At 38.6% G+C, this 17,452-nt stretch overlaps 2 protein-coding genes across 2 annotated transcripts; both read right to left on the reverse strand.

Moving 5' to 3' along the window:
* Nucleotides 1-986: 986 nt before the first annotated feature.
* tpra1 (transmembrane protein, adipocyte asscociated 1) lies at nt 987-12,615 on the reverse strand. The gene is made up of 11 exons (XM_015390049.1): nt 12,422-12,615; nt 9,909-10,083; nt 9,703-9,835; nt 7,999-8,085; nt 5,326-5,398; nt 5,124-5,203; nt 4,932-5,042; nt 4,768-4,828; nt 3,443-3,545; nt 3,207-3,287; nt 987-2,705 (listed from the first exon to the last, which is right to left on the reverse strand). The coding sequence occupies exons 2-11, from the start codon at nt 10,070-10,072 to the stop codon at nt 2,435-2,437; spliced, it is 1,164 nt and encodes a 387-aa protein (XP_015245535.1). The 5' UTR covers nt 10,073-10,083; nt 12,422-12,615; the 3' UTR covers nt 987-2,434.
* A 1,664-nt stretch (nt 12,616-14,279) lies between these two features.
* LOC107094459 (E3 ubiquitin/ISG15 ligase TRIM25-like) lies at nt 14,280-17,004 on the reverse strand. The gene has a single exon (XM_015390052.1). The coding sequence runs from the start codon at nt 16,984-16,986 to the stop codon at nt 15,445-15,447; it is 1,542 nt and encodes a 513-aa protein (XP_015245538.1). The 5' UTR covers nt 16,987-17,004; the 3' UTR covers nt 14,280-15,444.
* Between the last annotated feature and the right edge of the window lie 448 nt (nt 17,005-17,452).

The following is a 17,452-nucleotide window of genomic DNA, read 5'->3' on the forward strand; positions in this document are numbered from 1 at the left end:
TATATATATATATATATATATATATATATATATATATATATATAGTAGGATTAATATACAGGGTTATTGCACAGGGTGTTTACATTGGTATTCATATAGATGGATATTTATATTTATAGCTATTGCACTGGGTGTCAAATATAGAGAAACAGGTTTTGCACAGGGTATCAAATAGTAATTGCACATTATACATTGCACAAGTTATTGCCGTTGTATTGTTGCATTGTAGATTCTGGTGGCAGCAGGGATGAATGACTTGCAGTAATGCTCCTTTTTACAAACAGGGTGTGTCTTTCACTAAAGGAGCTGCTCAGCTCCTCCACACTCTGATGCAGAGGGTGGAAGGTGTTGTCCATGATGGATATAAGTTTGGACAGCACCCACCTTTCAGCCTCCATTGAGTCCACAGAGCAGCGTAGGAGAGAAACAGTTTGTTCAGTCTCTTTTTGTCCCGCTCTGCGCTGCCAGGGGCCCAGCAGACATCAGCGTATAATTCACCAGAGTCATAGGTTCTAAGCAGGGGCCTGAATTATGATTATGAACAGATTTTTACTAAATAAACCTCTGAAGATAAATGTCCTCATAACCATTTGGTTCAGCTCTGCCTTCTGTGGAAATACTACATGGCTATGGGGACAGAAAAAAATGCAACAGAATCAGTGTTGAAATCTGTCAAAATGAGCTAAGTCAGCATGGTGACCACTGCCAGCTAATCAATTTGACTTTTATGCCTTTTGCAAAACATCCGTTTAAAGATACTTAAAGCAAAATAGGTGGACTTAAGTGAGCCAAATAATTGTGTTTATTAAACCCTGTAATGGATATCTGTACCTTATTTCATGTTTTATATTTTCAACAAACAATACCGCAGAACAGTATCTTTGAGTGAATATGTGGGGGTGTAATTCACAAATAGAAGGAGGGAGAAGCACTCGAAGGGTTTCATTCTTTAGAGAGCTTGAATGCAGAAAAGACGACGAAACAGGGATGGATCCAGAGTTTATTTTACAGCACATGGAACGACCAACACAATGTAATTAGAGCACCACCAGCAAAACTTCACTGTGAAAGACTTGGTGTTTGAAGAGAATGCTGTTCCTTCATGTTCCCCCTTTTGTTGAGAAAAAAAAATGACTTACTTTCCCCAAAGCTAGTTAAAAATCATTCAGCAAAAAGTAACATTCATTAAAGATTTCAAAGTCAGGCAAATACTTTCTGCACCCACTTGCTAATTTGTACAGAATGTTAAATATGCAATTGGTCCTTAGGAAGCACTGTTGTTTTGGGGGATTCTGAACACACAAAGGTGGATCAACTTTCTTTTAAATAATGGAAGATTAAAGTATGACCCATTATAAACTTTTTTTTTTTCCTCCTTGAAACAAAAGGATAGGAATTGCAAAAATTTCTTACATAACTTTCTTTTTCTCACTTCAAATCAGAAACTCGTTTGAATAGATTTTTATGAGCCAATTTCGAATATATTAAAATGGATCATTTCTGTTTCTGGTGTCATAACTGGTCCTGCATTAAAGCACAAAATCATTCGCGCCACTAGCCTCTTCATCAAAGACGCAACACCAGAAACCGCAACAGAAATGAAAGCAAGGACACAAAGTCTGAACAAGCAGGATTAAATGACTCTTTTGCAAAGTCTGAAGCCTCTTTGCCGAGGCTGGAATGCTTTTTTTTCACCTTGTATTAAAAAAAAAAAGAAGACACAAAGCAACGGCAGAAATTATAAAGCATGAACACAATCGAAGTATACAAAGATTCTTAATGGAAAAAACATTCTTTTTCAGGGTTGCCTATATGATCCTTTTATGCTTGTGTGTAGGAGCTGGTTTATCTTTTTTACTTTGGAAATCAAATAAATCAGATTACAAACCACAAACAAAAGCTTTGCTCCAAAAAGACAAAACAAAACACAGATTAGCCAGCTCAGGTACAAGTCTAACCCAGTATAAGACAAGCACATCGGCGCCTTATTATGCTGGTCCCCAGAATGCAAGAATGTACAAGTGTTTTTTTTCAAATAACGTGTTAGATTGATTTAGCAGACTTAGGCATTTAAAACAAGGCTCAAACTGCATAAATAAGGATTTTTGGTGCTGGAGTTTGAGAAAAATGTGCTGAGACGAGTTGATAAGCAGTCAGATCGGAGCAGAATCAATAGGGAGCATCAGGGCCAGAAACTCGACGTGAAGAAACAGCAGCAGAAGAGTCCGGCGACACTGTTACAGAAGCAAGTATTCCTTCCTTCACAAACAGATAAACAGTCTCTGTTAAAGTGTCCATTTTTTTAACCTGATCTGATAAAGAAAAGGCCGACATCACTCCTCCATGTTGTCCAGCCTGCTGGCTAAGAGACACTTCCATGATTCCATCCTACCAAACTCCCTTCATCCACATCGTACTGCAGCTGTGTATCCTCTCACACATTGATAGGTCTCCAGCGGTCAGCTTCTATGCTGTTGATGCTGCTTGACCCATAGGGTCCTGACGCAACGTCGTCCAAGTACGCTCCAACCATGCGGGAGCTGCCAGGACCGGCGCCGTCGATCTGCGTAGAGGAGTAGTACAGCCCCTGATCGGTGAGGTCTTTACGGCCGAGGGTCGCCGCCACGGTAGGAGGAAGGTGGACGTCGCTTTCGTCCGGCTCGTCCACCTGTGACTTGTAGGAGAACAGGATCTTTGGTTCTGAACTGCAACAAAGGAAGGAAAATTTAAATAAAAAACATTGTCAAACAGAAAAAACAGACATTTAAAAAAAAAACTAAATATAAAAAATAACAGGCTTTAGTTTTATTTAAAGAGAGACAACAGTTACATAGTTCAGCATTTAAAGGGGCGTTGATCAGCTTCTATCAACAATTAGTGCATTCTATAATCCACTTAGGTTTTCACCATATAAAGCACACTGTAAAAAAGGTCTAGCAGCTACCATTACATTATTCACGAGAGAGAATAGATCCTTTGTCAAAGACGGCCCAAAAAACTCAGCTTACCTCTCACAATAAACCTTTTTCTGTCACAGAGGTTAAAACCCCACAGGGATAAAACAGAGCATCGAAGTTCAACGCTCATAAACATAATTATAGTTAACAGTCCTCTAAAGATATAAGTGCATGTTACAAATCTTTTGTTTTGGAAATTAAGCACTGAGATCATATGTGGTTGCATGTAGTTAACTTGTGAATACATACCCAAAGAATCCCTTGAGGAACGTGATATAAATGAGCGGAGCAAAGGCAGAAAAATACAGGAAGGTGGTGACATCCACGCAGCTGGTACACAAAAGACAAACAATTACTACAAACTGTACAGGATAATGAGGTTTTATTTAGAGGTTTTTTATATGTGGCATTAGATTTTATCGAAATAATTAACAAAAAGAGTGATGATGTATTGGAGTGGATGCAGGTGAGGAAAGAATACTGACCAGAGTCCTTCTATGATCCCAGCACACAGCAGAGCGCTGCCCAGACCCTGAACAAAGTTCAGCAAAGACAAGATGGCTGCGTACACGTAGAAACCCCTTTTAGCTGGGGAAAAAAAGAAAATAAAAAGTATAAAAACATCACGTAAAGTAGGGTACATCCAACCACAGTCCATTTCATTGGATGACATCCTCTCATTCAGTCTTATTACCCAACAAGCTTATATTGTAGGCGTCTACAACTTAGCTCTAATGCTATTGGATGCATTTCCTCCATTACTAAATGGAAGCTAAAACCAGCCTGATCTCTTTTGCATGTGATTGCTGCTTCTAATTTTCATGCGGTTACTTTCGGTTTTAAAGAGCAAAGCTATACATAAAAATAACTCACAGTTACAACAGGACATCAAACACTAAGAAGTGGATTCTTTATTAGATTAAAAAGCCTTTGGTAGGGTTTGTGATTTAAACATTTACAACAGAAGACCCAGAACTTAATAAAATAATCTGTTAGCTCATATATTATGGCTTATGGTGACTTCAGATCTTATCTGTCAATATTTTGCACGTTTTCAGTCTCTCATTACAAAGCTTTTTTTTTCTTTTTACTTTTATTTAAGGGAATAAAAATGATTTTGATTACAATTTGTGGCACACCTTTCTACATTAGTCAGGCTTTAAAGGCTTAACACCTTTTATGATTTAAAACTAAGAAGTACTTAAGTTATGCCTGGTTCCTCGCATGATAACTTGTATCAAACTCATAACTCACAGATAATTGTTTCCACTATATTAAGCATTCAAACCAAGCTTTGTTACAAATAATTATGAAAGAGAAGCTGGTCATCAGTAACCTAACAATTCAACTGCCAAGGCCTGCAAATAAACTAAATCGAGGAGCAGAAATATTGTGTAGGTTTACAGGAAAATATATATTTTAGAAGATTAATGCATTTCAACATTTGCATTAGCATTTGCAGAGTTTTTTGCACATTGGAAAAAATAAAAAAATAAATTCCTCATCAAGAAGAGCAAAACCCTGAAAAAACACGCTGCAGCTGGTTTATTTAAAACAGTAAAAAAAAGAAAAAGGGCTAATAGTACAGATGTATCACAGACTTAGGGAAAAGTTTGATAGCAATAAAAGAGAATTAAGTATGGGTCACTAACTCAAATCCTTCAACTTTTCTGTGTCTCTGCTTCAAAGAGGGTCTCTTCCCCTAAAGGGCTGATTATGCTCCCCATAGCAGTGTATCGCAGTGAGCTTGTCACAGATATTTTCTATATTATATATATTCCCTTTGCTGCTCTTTAAATCCAACACTTACATGGCAATGATATCCTGTTCCTCACTGGGGTTTTAGGAAGAGCAACAATCAGAGAGTAAACCTAAGGAAACAAATTATTGTCAGCCTAAAAATGAGTCTGCTACATCAGAAACTTTTGTTTTTTCTTTCATGTTGCTGCGGATGTAAGAGCAATATTTACTTACCAAGAAGAAAAAGCAGGAACTGGCTAACCAGAAGTGCCGTCCTCCATGACCATAGATGTTAAAGTCCTCCGCTGAAAGGTGGCTGTCTGGGTAAAGAATCTCTAGTGTTCCCTAAAATAGCAATTTGTTTAACTCATGTTCATTTCCGCTTTTACCATAAACAATATTTGATATTATATCATCTTTAATCACCTGTGTGATGGAGTATGCCAGGGCCAACACAGCGGTAATAGCCAGCACACGTTTTATACTGGACTTGCTCTCTAGGTGACCTGAAAACAGAAACACATCAGTTGTACTCAGTTGCAGCCTCCAAAGAAGCTGCGAGGGAACATAAGGCAGAAATGCCACGCTACTTCAAACACGCAGAAAAGGAGAACTGAAACAAACTGACCAAAAGCGAGTCCCAGGATGATCACACTGAGCTCAATAGCGAGCAAGAAGAAGCGGGTGATTTCCCAAAGGACCTAAAGGAAACAACACAGAGCAGCGAAGCAGATCAGCCTTCCTGTGACACGTTTTATTTGACCCACAGTACAGGCCCATCCACAGGTCACATTCCATAGACTCATAAAGGCTGCGAATGCTGCCGCCATGACCTTGTGATATTAGAATAGCTGGTCCATCACTGTAAATCTGCAGGATTCTGTCTGGCATGAATGGAATGCAAGCCCGGCCTTTTCTTCCTACTGATGCATGAAAGCCCAGCAGCTGCACAAACCATCTCCTCTGGGTTATTAACAAAAAACATCTTTCTTCACTGCCAATTACAATTTTCAGTTATAGTTAATAAAAATGTAAAACCCAAAAAACTAATGATTTAATAGAATCATGTTATTATCACTAAGCAAGGCAAGTTTATTTGTATAGCACAATTCAGTACAAAGGCAATGCAAAGTGCTTTACATGATCCAAATATAGGAAAATAAAACTGAATCAAAGCAAGTAATAAATAAATAAATAAAATAAAAAATGCAGAAACAAAAAATAATATTAAAAACAGTTGAACTAAAGAAAATAAAAAAGTTGAACTAATGATATTACAGTTGAACTGTTTAATTTGAACAGTCGAAGGCAATCCTGAACAAATGTGTTTTTAGTCTTGATTTAAAGGAACTCAGGCTTTCCCCACTTTTACAGTTAAAGCTTCCTTTAAACAATTCAGAAGTTTACATATAAACATAGAGGTTGTCTTTCCCAGCTGTTTAGAGTAAATAGAGCTCTGACAGGTTTATCAACTATCTTCATCTTTAAAATCAAAAACGAATTAGATGGATATTCCAACAGGACCTACATGTAGTTAATTTAGTTTTACCAACTCTGAATTATATTTTTGATAGACTAAACTGACTTTATCTAATATACATACATATAATAATAATTGAACTTTATTGAGTTTACACTGGAGCATTTAACCCATCCCCTTGGGGAGCAGAGGGCTGCCATTGTGCGGCGCGCGGGGAGCAATGTGGGGTTAAGGGTCTTTGCTCAGGGACCTAGAATGGAAGCTGTTTTTTTTTTTATTTTATTTATTTATTTTTTTAATAAAAAAAATAATAAAAAAAAAATAAAAAATAAAAAATAAAAATAAAAAAATAAAAGAATGGAAGCTGTGGGGATCGAACCTAGTACCTGTAACCCTCTCAAGACCACAAGCGCACTGCTCTAATCACTAGGATATCACATTTTATATTTTAAGTAGTATAGATTATAAACATCTATACCAAATAAATGAAAGTTGTTTAACATTTACTTCACAATATATTGCACAATTAGTTAAATGTGAAATAATACAGATATCTGTTTTGTTTTTTTGTTTTTGTTTTTTTTTGGGGTGGGGGGGTCATTTAATCTCTTTGGTATTAAATATTCTTGCTGCTGTTTTCTTTCCTTATAGAAACAGAAGCAATGTTACAAATCATTTCTTACTGACAGCAGGTCAGTCCATCTTAGGTGTTTTTCAACTGCTCAACCCATCAGAGGTGAAAATGGTTCATCAGCTGTTAGTGGGTTTTTCACACAGCAGCTGTATTTGGGTAAGAAACCTCTGACTTTTCTGATGACTTCTGATGACCACAAGTCCTCCTTATTTTTCCAATAAGGATCTGGGAAATTTCCACTTCTGCTACAGAAAAGGTCAAATAATTAACATTGATCTCTAAACTAAACATAAAGTACCTGAGGAAAAGGAGTTTGGAGTTGGAGTAAACTGCCACAGGAAGTTTAATAATAGACGCCATGTTGAAAATACTTTGAAGATATGGATCGATATTTAATGGTCCATTGGCGATTTATTGGAATGAACTGGAATTAAGGGGTTATTTTAGAGTAAGCAGGAGTTATTATTATCATGTTTCCATCCAAATCTCATGTGAATCTTAAGCAAACCTTTAAAATATTTTGAAGAAAAAAGCGAATAAGGCTAGTTTCCTTTTGGTTTGAAGTGAATTAACCAGGCAAAAAAAAGTGATGTCATCATACATTGACAGAAAGTAAAGCCAGCGAATTAGTGCTGACCACTGATCAGAAATGAAGCAAGGTTATAATGGCCCTGCTGCTGATTAAATAACTGTTTTTAAGCTGTTCACTGACCTACATCAGTGTCTACTTATGCAACCTTTAGATACTAGTATTATGTTAACATTCATCAACAAATTAATAAAGTAATTGTAAAAAAAAAAAAACAATCCAATGGACTTGGTTTCCAAGTTTAAAGATGTTTTGCTTCCCTCCCATGAAGCTTTTTAAATTCAAAATGTCAGAAATAGCGTTGAGTTGCTGTAAGAACAGTGGACGAAGGATTTATTTATATGAATCGATCTTCAGGATTTAATATGAAAATCGATTCATAATTTTAAAAATATTAACACAGCCCTATTGACATTTGTTTTAACCACTTATGTTAGTCTTTCTACATGAGAGATTTCAGCATTCTATTATCCCCCCAATTGCTAAAACAAATAAACTGATACCCTATGAGGAAAGACAGTTTCCAGCAGTTTTTATGAAAGCCAGATGATATTCGAAAGCAAATCGTCAGTTCTAATTATGCTCTTTGTTTTCTTACTTTGTCCACAATGGTGGCGGCATTGGATGTGCTGACCGTCATGGAAACAATGGCGCGAGTGATTCCAACAGCTGCAACAACAAAAACCTGAGAAACACAGCAAAGGAGATGTTTAGTTGATGCTACAACTAAAACACACGTAGCCCATCAGCAGGAGAGAGTTTAGCTTCCAAAACACAAAGACCATTTCTCACTACGTGCACTTGTGCGTTCTCGTGTGCTCGTGAAACGTTATCAGCCTCAGCCCTAGTACTATTCCAATTCACAAGACAGCCCCCTCCCTCTTTACCCAGCATGCATCAGAGCAGACTTGTCCATTCTTGAGATTGACCGCTGTCCTAGCATGCACTGCGGCAGCAGCAGCTTCCAGTGGAGCGCTCACAGAGCTCAGAGTATTAAGTATATAGTTATCTTTTTTCTTGCTGTTGTAAAATTAAAGTACATTTTAAGATCATTTGAGGTGAGAACATTATACTTTTAAGCGTCACTATATGGTCCATTTACTGATTTAGTGCGTAATAAAAAAAAAAAAGTTCTGATGTTGAGAGGACTGCAGCAACCAGCGGACCTCCAAGGGTAACGGCAGCCAGGGCTAACGTTAGCCCAACAGCAGCAGGTCAGTAGCTCTCTGCATGCACGTGCATGCGTATTACTATGGGTTTACTGGTCTGATGGGGTATGCTGACCTGACAGAACAGCGGGTGTGAAGTACCGCTGGCTCTGATGCTCACTTTTTTGTTTTATTTGGCAAAATTTGATTTGTGTTCTGACTCCAATTGACCCATATCTATGCTGCATGCACCCGTTCTCCCAGAGTCCATACTTTCCTGCGTTCTTGTGAAGAACATTCTTGGCGAGGACACTAGTCCGTACTCGCATTCTTGTGAACTGAGAAACGGCAAAAGTTCAGCTGTTAACACACTTCTATTATTGTTTGCGACGGGTGGAGTGGTAGTAGTAAGTGATAGTGGAGGATTTTCTTTTTCCTAATGAATCATAAAAATAAGTGGTCCTCCTTATTGTTGTAGGTTGTCCTACGTGCTTGCTTCCATTTTTCATTACCAGTGGTGAGTCTGATATAGTGGAAAAATTACAAATCTTCTTTTGGAAAGTGAGCTAGCATAAGCAATGCAAACAGCAACTTTTAAACAGAGTGTGTACGAGGACAAATGTCCTCCTGCATGCTCTGATACACGTTTAATAGGCGTTCAGTCTGGGGAGCGGGTACAGGGTTTTGCGTGTGCTATGCACGTTGGGTCTTTTTAAAAGTTTGTGAAAATCCTCCACTATACCTTTAATTTTGCTGGTTGTTAAAGGACAGCGAAAACAAAGGCAGTTGAAGGGAGATAAGATAACAGCAAAAACTGTTTTAGATATGAAGGTTTGAAAGGTTACTTTTATGGATTAATGCTGACAGAAAAAAGAGAAAGCAAAACAGCTCTATGGTGAAACCAGTCTGGAACGATTGTAGCTCCAACTGTCTTAGGTCACTAATTTTAGAAAACACTAAAGATAAGACACCCAAATGAGAGGATAGTTATTAGCATTGCATTACCGCTAGCAGACAATGATTAGAGCTGCGACAATCAACCAGATATTTTAATCAGAAAATATTCACAGACGTATTCTGGAACAAACTGATCAATTATACAACCAACAGGATGCACTAAACTTATATTAAAATTAACGTTTTTTTAAACCCACCAGCAAATAGAAGGTGACAAAAATGGGGCTGGAAGCGAGACGAATCTTTGCCCTCGCTGACGGTAGCTTCCACATCAGGAACATGAAGAAGGCCACGTTTGGCACCAGCAGCAGGATGTCCCAGAAGCGCACCCTGAGACAGAACGAGAGAATTAGTCTCTATCCCGCATAACCGCCAGCTTTCAATCTACTACGTCTCCCGCTACCTGGAGTTTCCGATGTCTTCATATAGGGCCTGCAGACATTTGTGAGGCTTGGTGATATTGGCCTGGCCGTCAGGATGCATGGTTGGGAAAGCAGATGTGTTCTCCACTGGTGTAGCTGACACGGAGACATTGTACTGAGCCAAAGCGCTCACTGTGGCTAGCATGGTGTCAGCGCCTGAGGAGAAAAATGAAAAAAGGTAAACTATGTCAGATAAAGCTACTTTATAAGATGTGGACTTTGTTTAAATAAACTTTTATTTTGGTAGTAAAGTTTTCAGCTGTCGCTACGGATGTGGTGACGCCCGCTGCCTTGTTTCAAAAGCATTTCCGGCCGTGGGATACGGCGATGATGAGGTCAGACAAGCAGTTTAACGAAGAAAATGTAAAAACCATAAAAATTGTCTCACAAGTCATAAAACATTTTTTACAGATGTGTATTAGTATTCTTTAGTGAGTTAAGGATAGAAATAAGTAATTTTAGCAGCAAAATTACATTATTTATTGACACCCGGATGTATATCTATTCACATGCACAGAACAGATTGTGCTTCTGGGACGGATCGGGTAGTGACTAGGGGTGGGTATTGCCAAAGAAGTCACGATTCGATTCGAATCACGATTCACAGGCCACGATGCGATTCTATCACGATGCATCACGATACTTGAATTATTGCGATGCATTGCAATATTTTCTCCTCCATGTTTTGTTTTTGAATGACCCGGCACAGTATCCCACGGCCGAAAATGCTTGTGACACAAGGTAGCGTGCGTCAACACATCTACTGGACTGGAAGTGGTATTGTACTTGTTTTTGGCTGATGTTCGCCAACCATTCATGCAATTTTATTTATTCATTTTTTTTTAATTAATAATCGATTCTTGGCATCAAGAATCGATGCAGTAGATCACGAAAATTAGAATCACGATGCATCATCATCACGATTATTTTGCACACCCCCTAGTAGTGACAGTGCTGAACAACTTGTGATGGTAACATGCAAGTACCACAGGGGGCAAACGAATCCAAGCCATTAGCATGGGAAGTCCCATGCTTACAAAGAGATCGTAGTGACCTTGCACAATCGTTCAGATCTGAAAGACACATGTGATTACCGGTAGGTCTGGTGGTCACCAGGCAGTGTTAAAATAACAGAATTTTGTTGGCCTTCGTTGTTCTGAATTTCCCTTGAAATAAATGATACCAGTTGTCTACTTCCACTAAGCCTACGTCAAATAAAATTTCGCTGTGATGGCAGAACGGTTTCCATCAACTTTTTGTCCCACTTTTTTAAACTTTGTTTTACAAGTCGGTTTGGTTAAGATTCCATTCTGTGTAGGCTCTTTTTTTTTTGTATTGCTGTGCAGAAAAATTGCAGCTGCTGGAAGATGTCTGAATTACTGTTACGGTAACTGACTTTTTCAAGAAATTAAACTGGTATTTTATAGGTTCAAAGAGACACAAAATGTTGTTTTTATTAATTCCACTGGTAGTCTGTTTTGCTGGCATGTATTGGTGTATAAATATGGTCCAGTCAGTCAAACTAGTATCATGTGGGTTAAAGAGGAATTTTTCGCACCATTAAATCTGCAAAGAGACATCATAGTCCACAATTGCGTAGGGGCCAACCAGGAGTCAGTGACGGGGCCCCTAAGCAACTGCAGTCTCTGCTTACCGATAGTTACACCATTGGTCTGGACCAAGATGTACCTGAGTGAAATAAAGGCCACATCCTATATTAGAGGATTTACGGTAATTCCTAAAAATTTAGATTAGTTTTAACAATAATAGGAGTTTTAAGGTTTCTGACAATTCTGGAATATTTCTTTTCTACAGTGAAAATATAAACTGAGATCAAAGAGATTTGTTTTTCTTTAATATTTGCATAAAAATAAATGTTAGATTATTCTGCTTCAACAATATATGAATTTATTTATCTTTCCCAGAGATGGGAGAAACATGTCCTCCTGTGTGAAATAGGTTTCTATTCACTGGGCATTATGTAACAGGTCTTTAACTAAGAGCAGGGTTACATTGAAAGCTGTTGTACTACAATAATCCTGCTAACAGAAACCAACACCCAACTAACAGTTGGGAGTGACTCGGGTTACAGTAGTCCACTTTATATAAGTATAATGTAATATTAAAACAAATAAGAGGGGAAGATGTAAGAACTTTGGCTGGAAGTTAGCAAAAAGGAGAAGCTAATGGTTGCAGGGTGTGTGGAGGTTTCTGTTTATGGGGGAATTTCAGGCTCCAGCTAAAGGTGCTAATGTAGCCTGATGCTAGCTGTCTAAAGCTGATACATGAGGAAAAAATATATATATTTTAGCACCTCGGCTTATTGGAAATAAACACCTCGAAGATGGAAAATGTGTGGATAAAATTCAACTTTCACTACAGCTGCTCTAAAAGCTGTCAGCTCAGTGTCGGCATGAAAACAGGGGTAAACTACAGCCTGTGTTTTCATGCGCTGACAGAACAAGCCCCCGAACTGTAAACAGTTACAGCTTACCGCTTCAGAAGCCTTGATTTCAAGCGCCTAATCTCTCCAAAATGTCGAGCTCTCTTAAATCTCACTCCGACAGAAGCTAGATTTAGATGATCCGCTGGAAACATAAATGACATCGACCATTTATCCGAGACATAGCTGTGTCTCCTGAGCACTTTCCTTTGGCTGAATTTCCCTGTGAGGCGGCGGCGGTCACCTGACCTGCTGACAGGGGCTGTGCATCATTTCACCGTCAGCGCAGCCGCAGCGGCATTGTGCGAGCGGAGTCTGCGCGCGAGTTGAACCTAGAGCACGCACTTATGGCAAAGCGATCGGTGGCGTTAATAACGTTTGGTGGCGTTTTTTACATATTATATCACCCGGAGGTTGTCTTTTATGTGCTCAGCCACTAGATTTAAAGGTGTTTTACCCAATAAGAACACTGCAGCACCAAAAACAACCAGGAGATCCCTGATCGTTGGGGAAAGGCAGAAAGAAGATGCACCTTCCTTTCTGATCCCGTCTAAATCCTGTTTAGTTCAATAATAAAGTCTGGTATTACACAAAACTCACTCTGCTTGTTCTCCCTACTTATGCCCTTGGTGCAGAAAATAAATTAAATCTTTAACATAATGTTATTATTAATTCTGAAAATATTAGCATGTGAATATAAAAATAAAGCATACAAAAAATGTGGCTTTATTAAGTGACCTGGTTTATTTTATTTAGCTTTTAATTTCATTTCAATATTTAGCTCTACTACTTGGCTTGTGCTTTGGTAGTTTCATGTTTAAAATGACAAAAGAAATATGAAAAAGCTTATGGTCGTCAAGTTGTACTCACTCTCATATGACAGCAGATGGCAGTGAAAGCCCAAATTCATGAGATTAAATGTTTGAAGTCAATTTTTACACGTCTGTCTACCACTTTTTCGTGATTTGAATCATCAGTGGCCGGTGTAAACATATTAAATTTCCAAGAATGCAATGTGAGCATGAAACTATACCATTTTCCAGGGAATAAACAGTATTATGTGACGCTATGCTTCATTTTTTTTTTTTTTTGTCTGTATGTACTGTTTATTATCTTCGTGTCTTTCTTTAATGCCTCAGTACTACTGTTTGTAATACGGTATAACCTAATTTTTCAGACTGTAAGTTAGTCTAACAAAGCTCTGGAAGCCAGAATCCTGAATTAAATTGTCACACCAAATACTGTATGGCTTGATGATACTCAAAAAATACAATTTCCAACTAATCTAAGTTTTACAAGTTGACAAGGAGTAAGCACTAGCTCAAATATTTGGTTCCCTAATCCTTCACACACCCCAGGTCATCAAGATCTTCCCTCCTGTGTTCCTCCAACCAGCTCTGCTGCTCCTCACCTATCGAACACTTCCTTGAGGCCATTTTCGTCCAGATTACACCTTAATTACACTTGTATGCTTAATTTACACACTTTATTTGGATGATGAAATTATATTTTCAATGTTTCAATTTGTCCAAATAACTTTATTTTGTTTCCGGTGGTTTCAATGAGAATTTCAGTTCTGCCTCCTTTATATCCATCTTAAACATCATAAACATAGCATTCATTAACTTGTTTATGAACTGTTTTATTGTAGCTTCCACATTCTGATGGTGGTGAGGAAGAATGGGCAAAAGCACATAGGACAGCCTTAGGTCAACATATCAGCAGAATGATTGACAATTAGAAGGACCACTAGATGATCCACCCTGAAAAAGAAAGTCCTCCACTAAACATTTAAGTGCTTTTGAAAGTAAATGAATGATGCCGAACTATTTTTGTGCAATTATTTTTATTGTTGAAATTAAAATTACTTAACATTTAATTATCAAAATAGAAAATAAAAATTCTTCCCTTATTTATAGAAACAACAGTTGTATGGCAATTAGAATCTAAGTACCAGGGTCCTGGCTGTGGCGTTGAGAAATCTGATGGCAGAGGGTAGGGTGGCCAACTCCTGAAAAATAAATAAGAGACACCTCTTGGTCCGGCATTGTCCTCCACCCAAGTTCATTTGGCCAAAATCTCCCAGGTGTGTATCTTTGGGCACATACCAAGTCTGCAACTTTGACTGTGATCAGGCCTACATTGAGCCGTCAGATTTCTACTGATTATATCATACATGACATCCTGTTCTTTCTCTGCATGGGACAAAAAAAAAACAACACATCTCATCAAATTACCTAAACATTGTTTTCAACCAGAATGAAGTGCACACTGCAAAAGATAGAAATCTAAAAAAGTCATTATTTTTATTTTCTTACTTCTTGAGTTGAGGATGTAAGTGAGACACTTTGCCAATGGAACAAGGCAATTTACACTTCAAATGAGAAGAAAAAAAATTGTATTGTTTTATTTCAAGTGCATATTAAATCATCATCTCATTTTAAGAGTATAAATACTCAATCCATTGGCAAATCATCTTACCTACTCTACCTACCTACTTTACCTACTCAGATTAAGAGTAAATACACTTAATTCAAGAAATTTTTACTTATTTCTAGATCATTTTTGCAGTCCAATACCCCCAGAATTATGTTTCTGAAGATTTTTGAAACCAAAACAAAGAAAAAAAAAAAAACGTATTTATAAGGTCAGTAAATCTCTGCAGTACAAGTGTATTAACCAAAGTCAACTACTGTGCAGTCTTCCCTTAGCTCTCTACTGTGCAGATATTTTTATATCTAAGGGAAAAATATTCCAGGACATTACAACTTTTTTTAAATAGTTGTAATGTATACTATATACAGACTTTTTATATTGTCTGTTATATTTCTATCCTTTATGGCTCTTGCTTTAACTCTCTGTACTCTATATAAGCTACTGGAAGCAGAATTTCCCTGAAGGAGTAAATCCAAGGGATAAAGTTGAGTCTAAGTCTAAACTAGTAATATAATATCACATATTAGTCTTAAAACAGGTACTAATTGATTTATCATATTAAACTTTTTCTGAAATATGGTAGTAAGGATACAGTCGCGTTGATATGTCTCCTTTGTGCTTATTTTCAAAATGTCCCTTTATGAACAAATGGTGACTCTGCCTTTGGGATGCCCTGACATCATCCTGTAGGCGAGGTGCACCGCTTCAGTTAGATTGGCCTTAAAGGTGTAGATATGCGTCTTCCCAGAGGAGGAGCTAATGTTGTAGAAGCTCAGCCGGTGTGTTTTAAAGCTGAGCTTGACCTCAAGTCTGCGAGACACTGTGGTTTTCTTCAGCGGCACAGGGTGACCCTGCTCAAAAGCAGTCAGCAGGTTGTCGAACCACATCAGACACCAGGAGCTTCGGCTGCTTTCCAGAGCGGACGGCACCCCGACGCGTGCCAGCTTTGCACTGTAGCACATACCGACGATCCACGGTGAACCTTCCAGCTCCACCTCCCAGCTGTGTTCCCCTTCTGAGAAGCTTTGAGTGCTGAGCACCTGGTAGAAGCTGGTAAACCTCTGCGGTGAGGACGGGCAGGACTGCATCACAGTGCTGAAAGTCACTGTCTTCAGGTCCTCTGAGAGGATGAGATTAGGATGAGCCGTCTCAGGGTCAAAGGTCAGCTCTGATGGGTTGAGGGTGTTCCGAAGGGAGCGCTGAATCTCTCCAAGTTGTTCCCTCAGCTCAGAGCTCATGTCCTCCAGCTGGGGACAGGCTCGGACAGCGCTGGCCTTGGTTTCCACAAAGTCTTGGTCTTCTCTAAGTGGTTTAGCCAATAATTCTGCAATACAGGGCTTAAGACTTTGAAGTTCGTCACTGAATGCCTTCTCGTCATCTTCAGTCAGAAGTGATCCAGCAGTTAGAACAGCGTGCCTCAGCTGTTTGACCAGCTCAGACGTTTCACCCACTCGACTACTGATGCTGGCTTCACCTGGACCTAACTCCTTCTCCACAATCTGCCTTACCTGGTCACCATAGCTCTGCAGAGTGTCCGTCATCTGCCCTAGCAGCTCAGATATTTTCTCTCTCAGCTGACAGTTGGAGGTGTTCACCTGAAGCTCCCACTCCCTCTCCTTCTTTAGAGCGCCTTCTGCCATCTCTAGCTTCAAGTGTAATTCTGTGACTTGAGATGCAAGTTTAAACTTGGGTACCTTCATTTCCATTTTGTCTCTGCTTAGAATTTTTGCTGGCACTGGATTAAAGGGTATGTCTTTAGATTCAGACCTAATCTCACAGACTCCATCTTCCCTCCCTTTTTCTCCACATTGGATTTCACCAGTTGACTGATCCATAGCTAAATCCTGCATACTCTTGGATATCACATGGAGGACATCAGGATGGTCTTCAGTGGAGAGAACTTTTCCAGGATCGGATTTTAAGGTCTCTACAAATTGGGGCATTTTGACTTGTTTCACAAGAGCAGAGCTTCCTGGGTATTCCGCTTGACATTGCGGGCAGCTGTGTTGATCGAGGCCTTCTTCCATGGTCTCAAGGCACGGAAAGCAATAGACATGGCCACAGGGAAGAGAAAGAGGCTCAGAGAAGAGCTGCAGGCATATGGGACACATGAGCTCAGAAGCCGAGGCTTCTGAGGGATTATGTGAGGAAACGTTTGCTTCATCCTCAGACACAGACATGATGGCGTGTATACTGGAAACCTTAAAAGATAGGAAAAGTTTAAATCAAACTTATGTCTTTCTTTTAAATCTAAACTTCATTTTTTAATCAAAGGAGATTATGTCTTATTTAAGCATGCATTTATTAAAATGTCCATACGTGAGTCAAAGATTAAGACAGAATAGGCCTCAGAATAGTGAACTAAAAGCACTGATGTAGTTCACAATCTGGATGTGAACGAGGCTTCACAATGCTTGTATTACATGCGCTGATCATTTCAACACATGCAATACAAGCATTCAGACTAAATCTTACTAAAAATAAATCAAAACATTAAACTCTTTTGTTAATGCTGTTTAATGAGTCATTTGACATATTTTGAATAACTATTAGATGTTACTGGGTTTTACATTTTAGACATTTAAAAATGTTTCTGTGGCATTTAATCTAATGAATAAGTTCTCATCAAAGTTTTTAAAGACGTAC

The sequence above is a fragment of the Cyprinodon variegatus genome, unplaced genomic scaffold, assembly GCF_000732505.1.
Source record: "Cyprinodon variegatus isolate N-32 unplaced genomic scaffold, C_variegatus-1.0 Scaffold484, whole genome shotgun sequence".
NCBI classification, from domain to species: domain Eukaryota; kingdom Metazoa; phylum Chordata; class Actinopteri; order Cyprinodontiformes; family Cyprinodontidae; genus Cyprinodon; species Cyprinodon variegatus.

Coding starts and splice junctions, on each gene's coding strand:
- tpra1 (XM_015390049.1), bottom strand. CDS start 10,072: ATGCTAGCCACAGTGAGCGCTTTGGCTCAGTACAATGTCTCCGTGTCA. Junction 8,086..9,702: donor TTGTCACCTTCTATTTGCTG/GTGGGTTTAAAA, acceptor TGTGTTTCTCAG/GTTTTTGTTGTTGCAGCTGT. Junction 4,829..4,931: donor GTTCCTGCTTTTTCTTCTTG/GTAAGTAAATAT, acceptor TTGTTTCCTTAG/GTTTACTCTCTGATTGTTGC.
- LOC107094459 (XM_015390052.1), bottom strand. CDS start 16,986: ATGTCTGTGTCTGAGGATGAAGCAAACGTTTCCTCACATAATCCCTCA.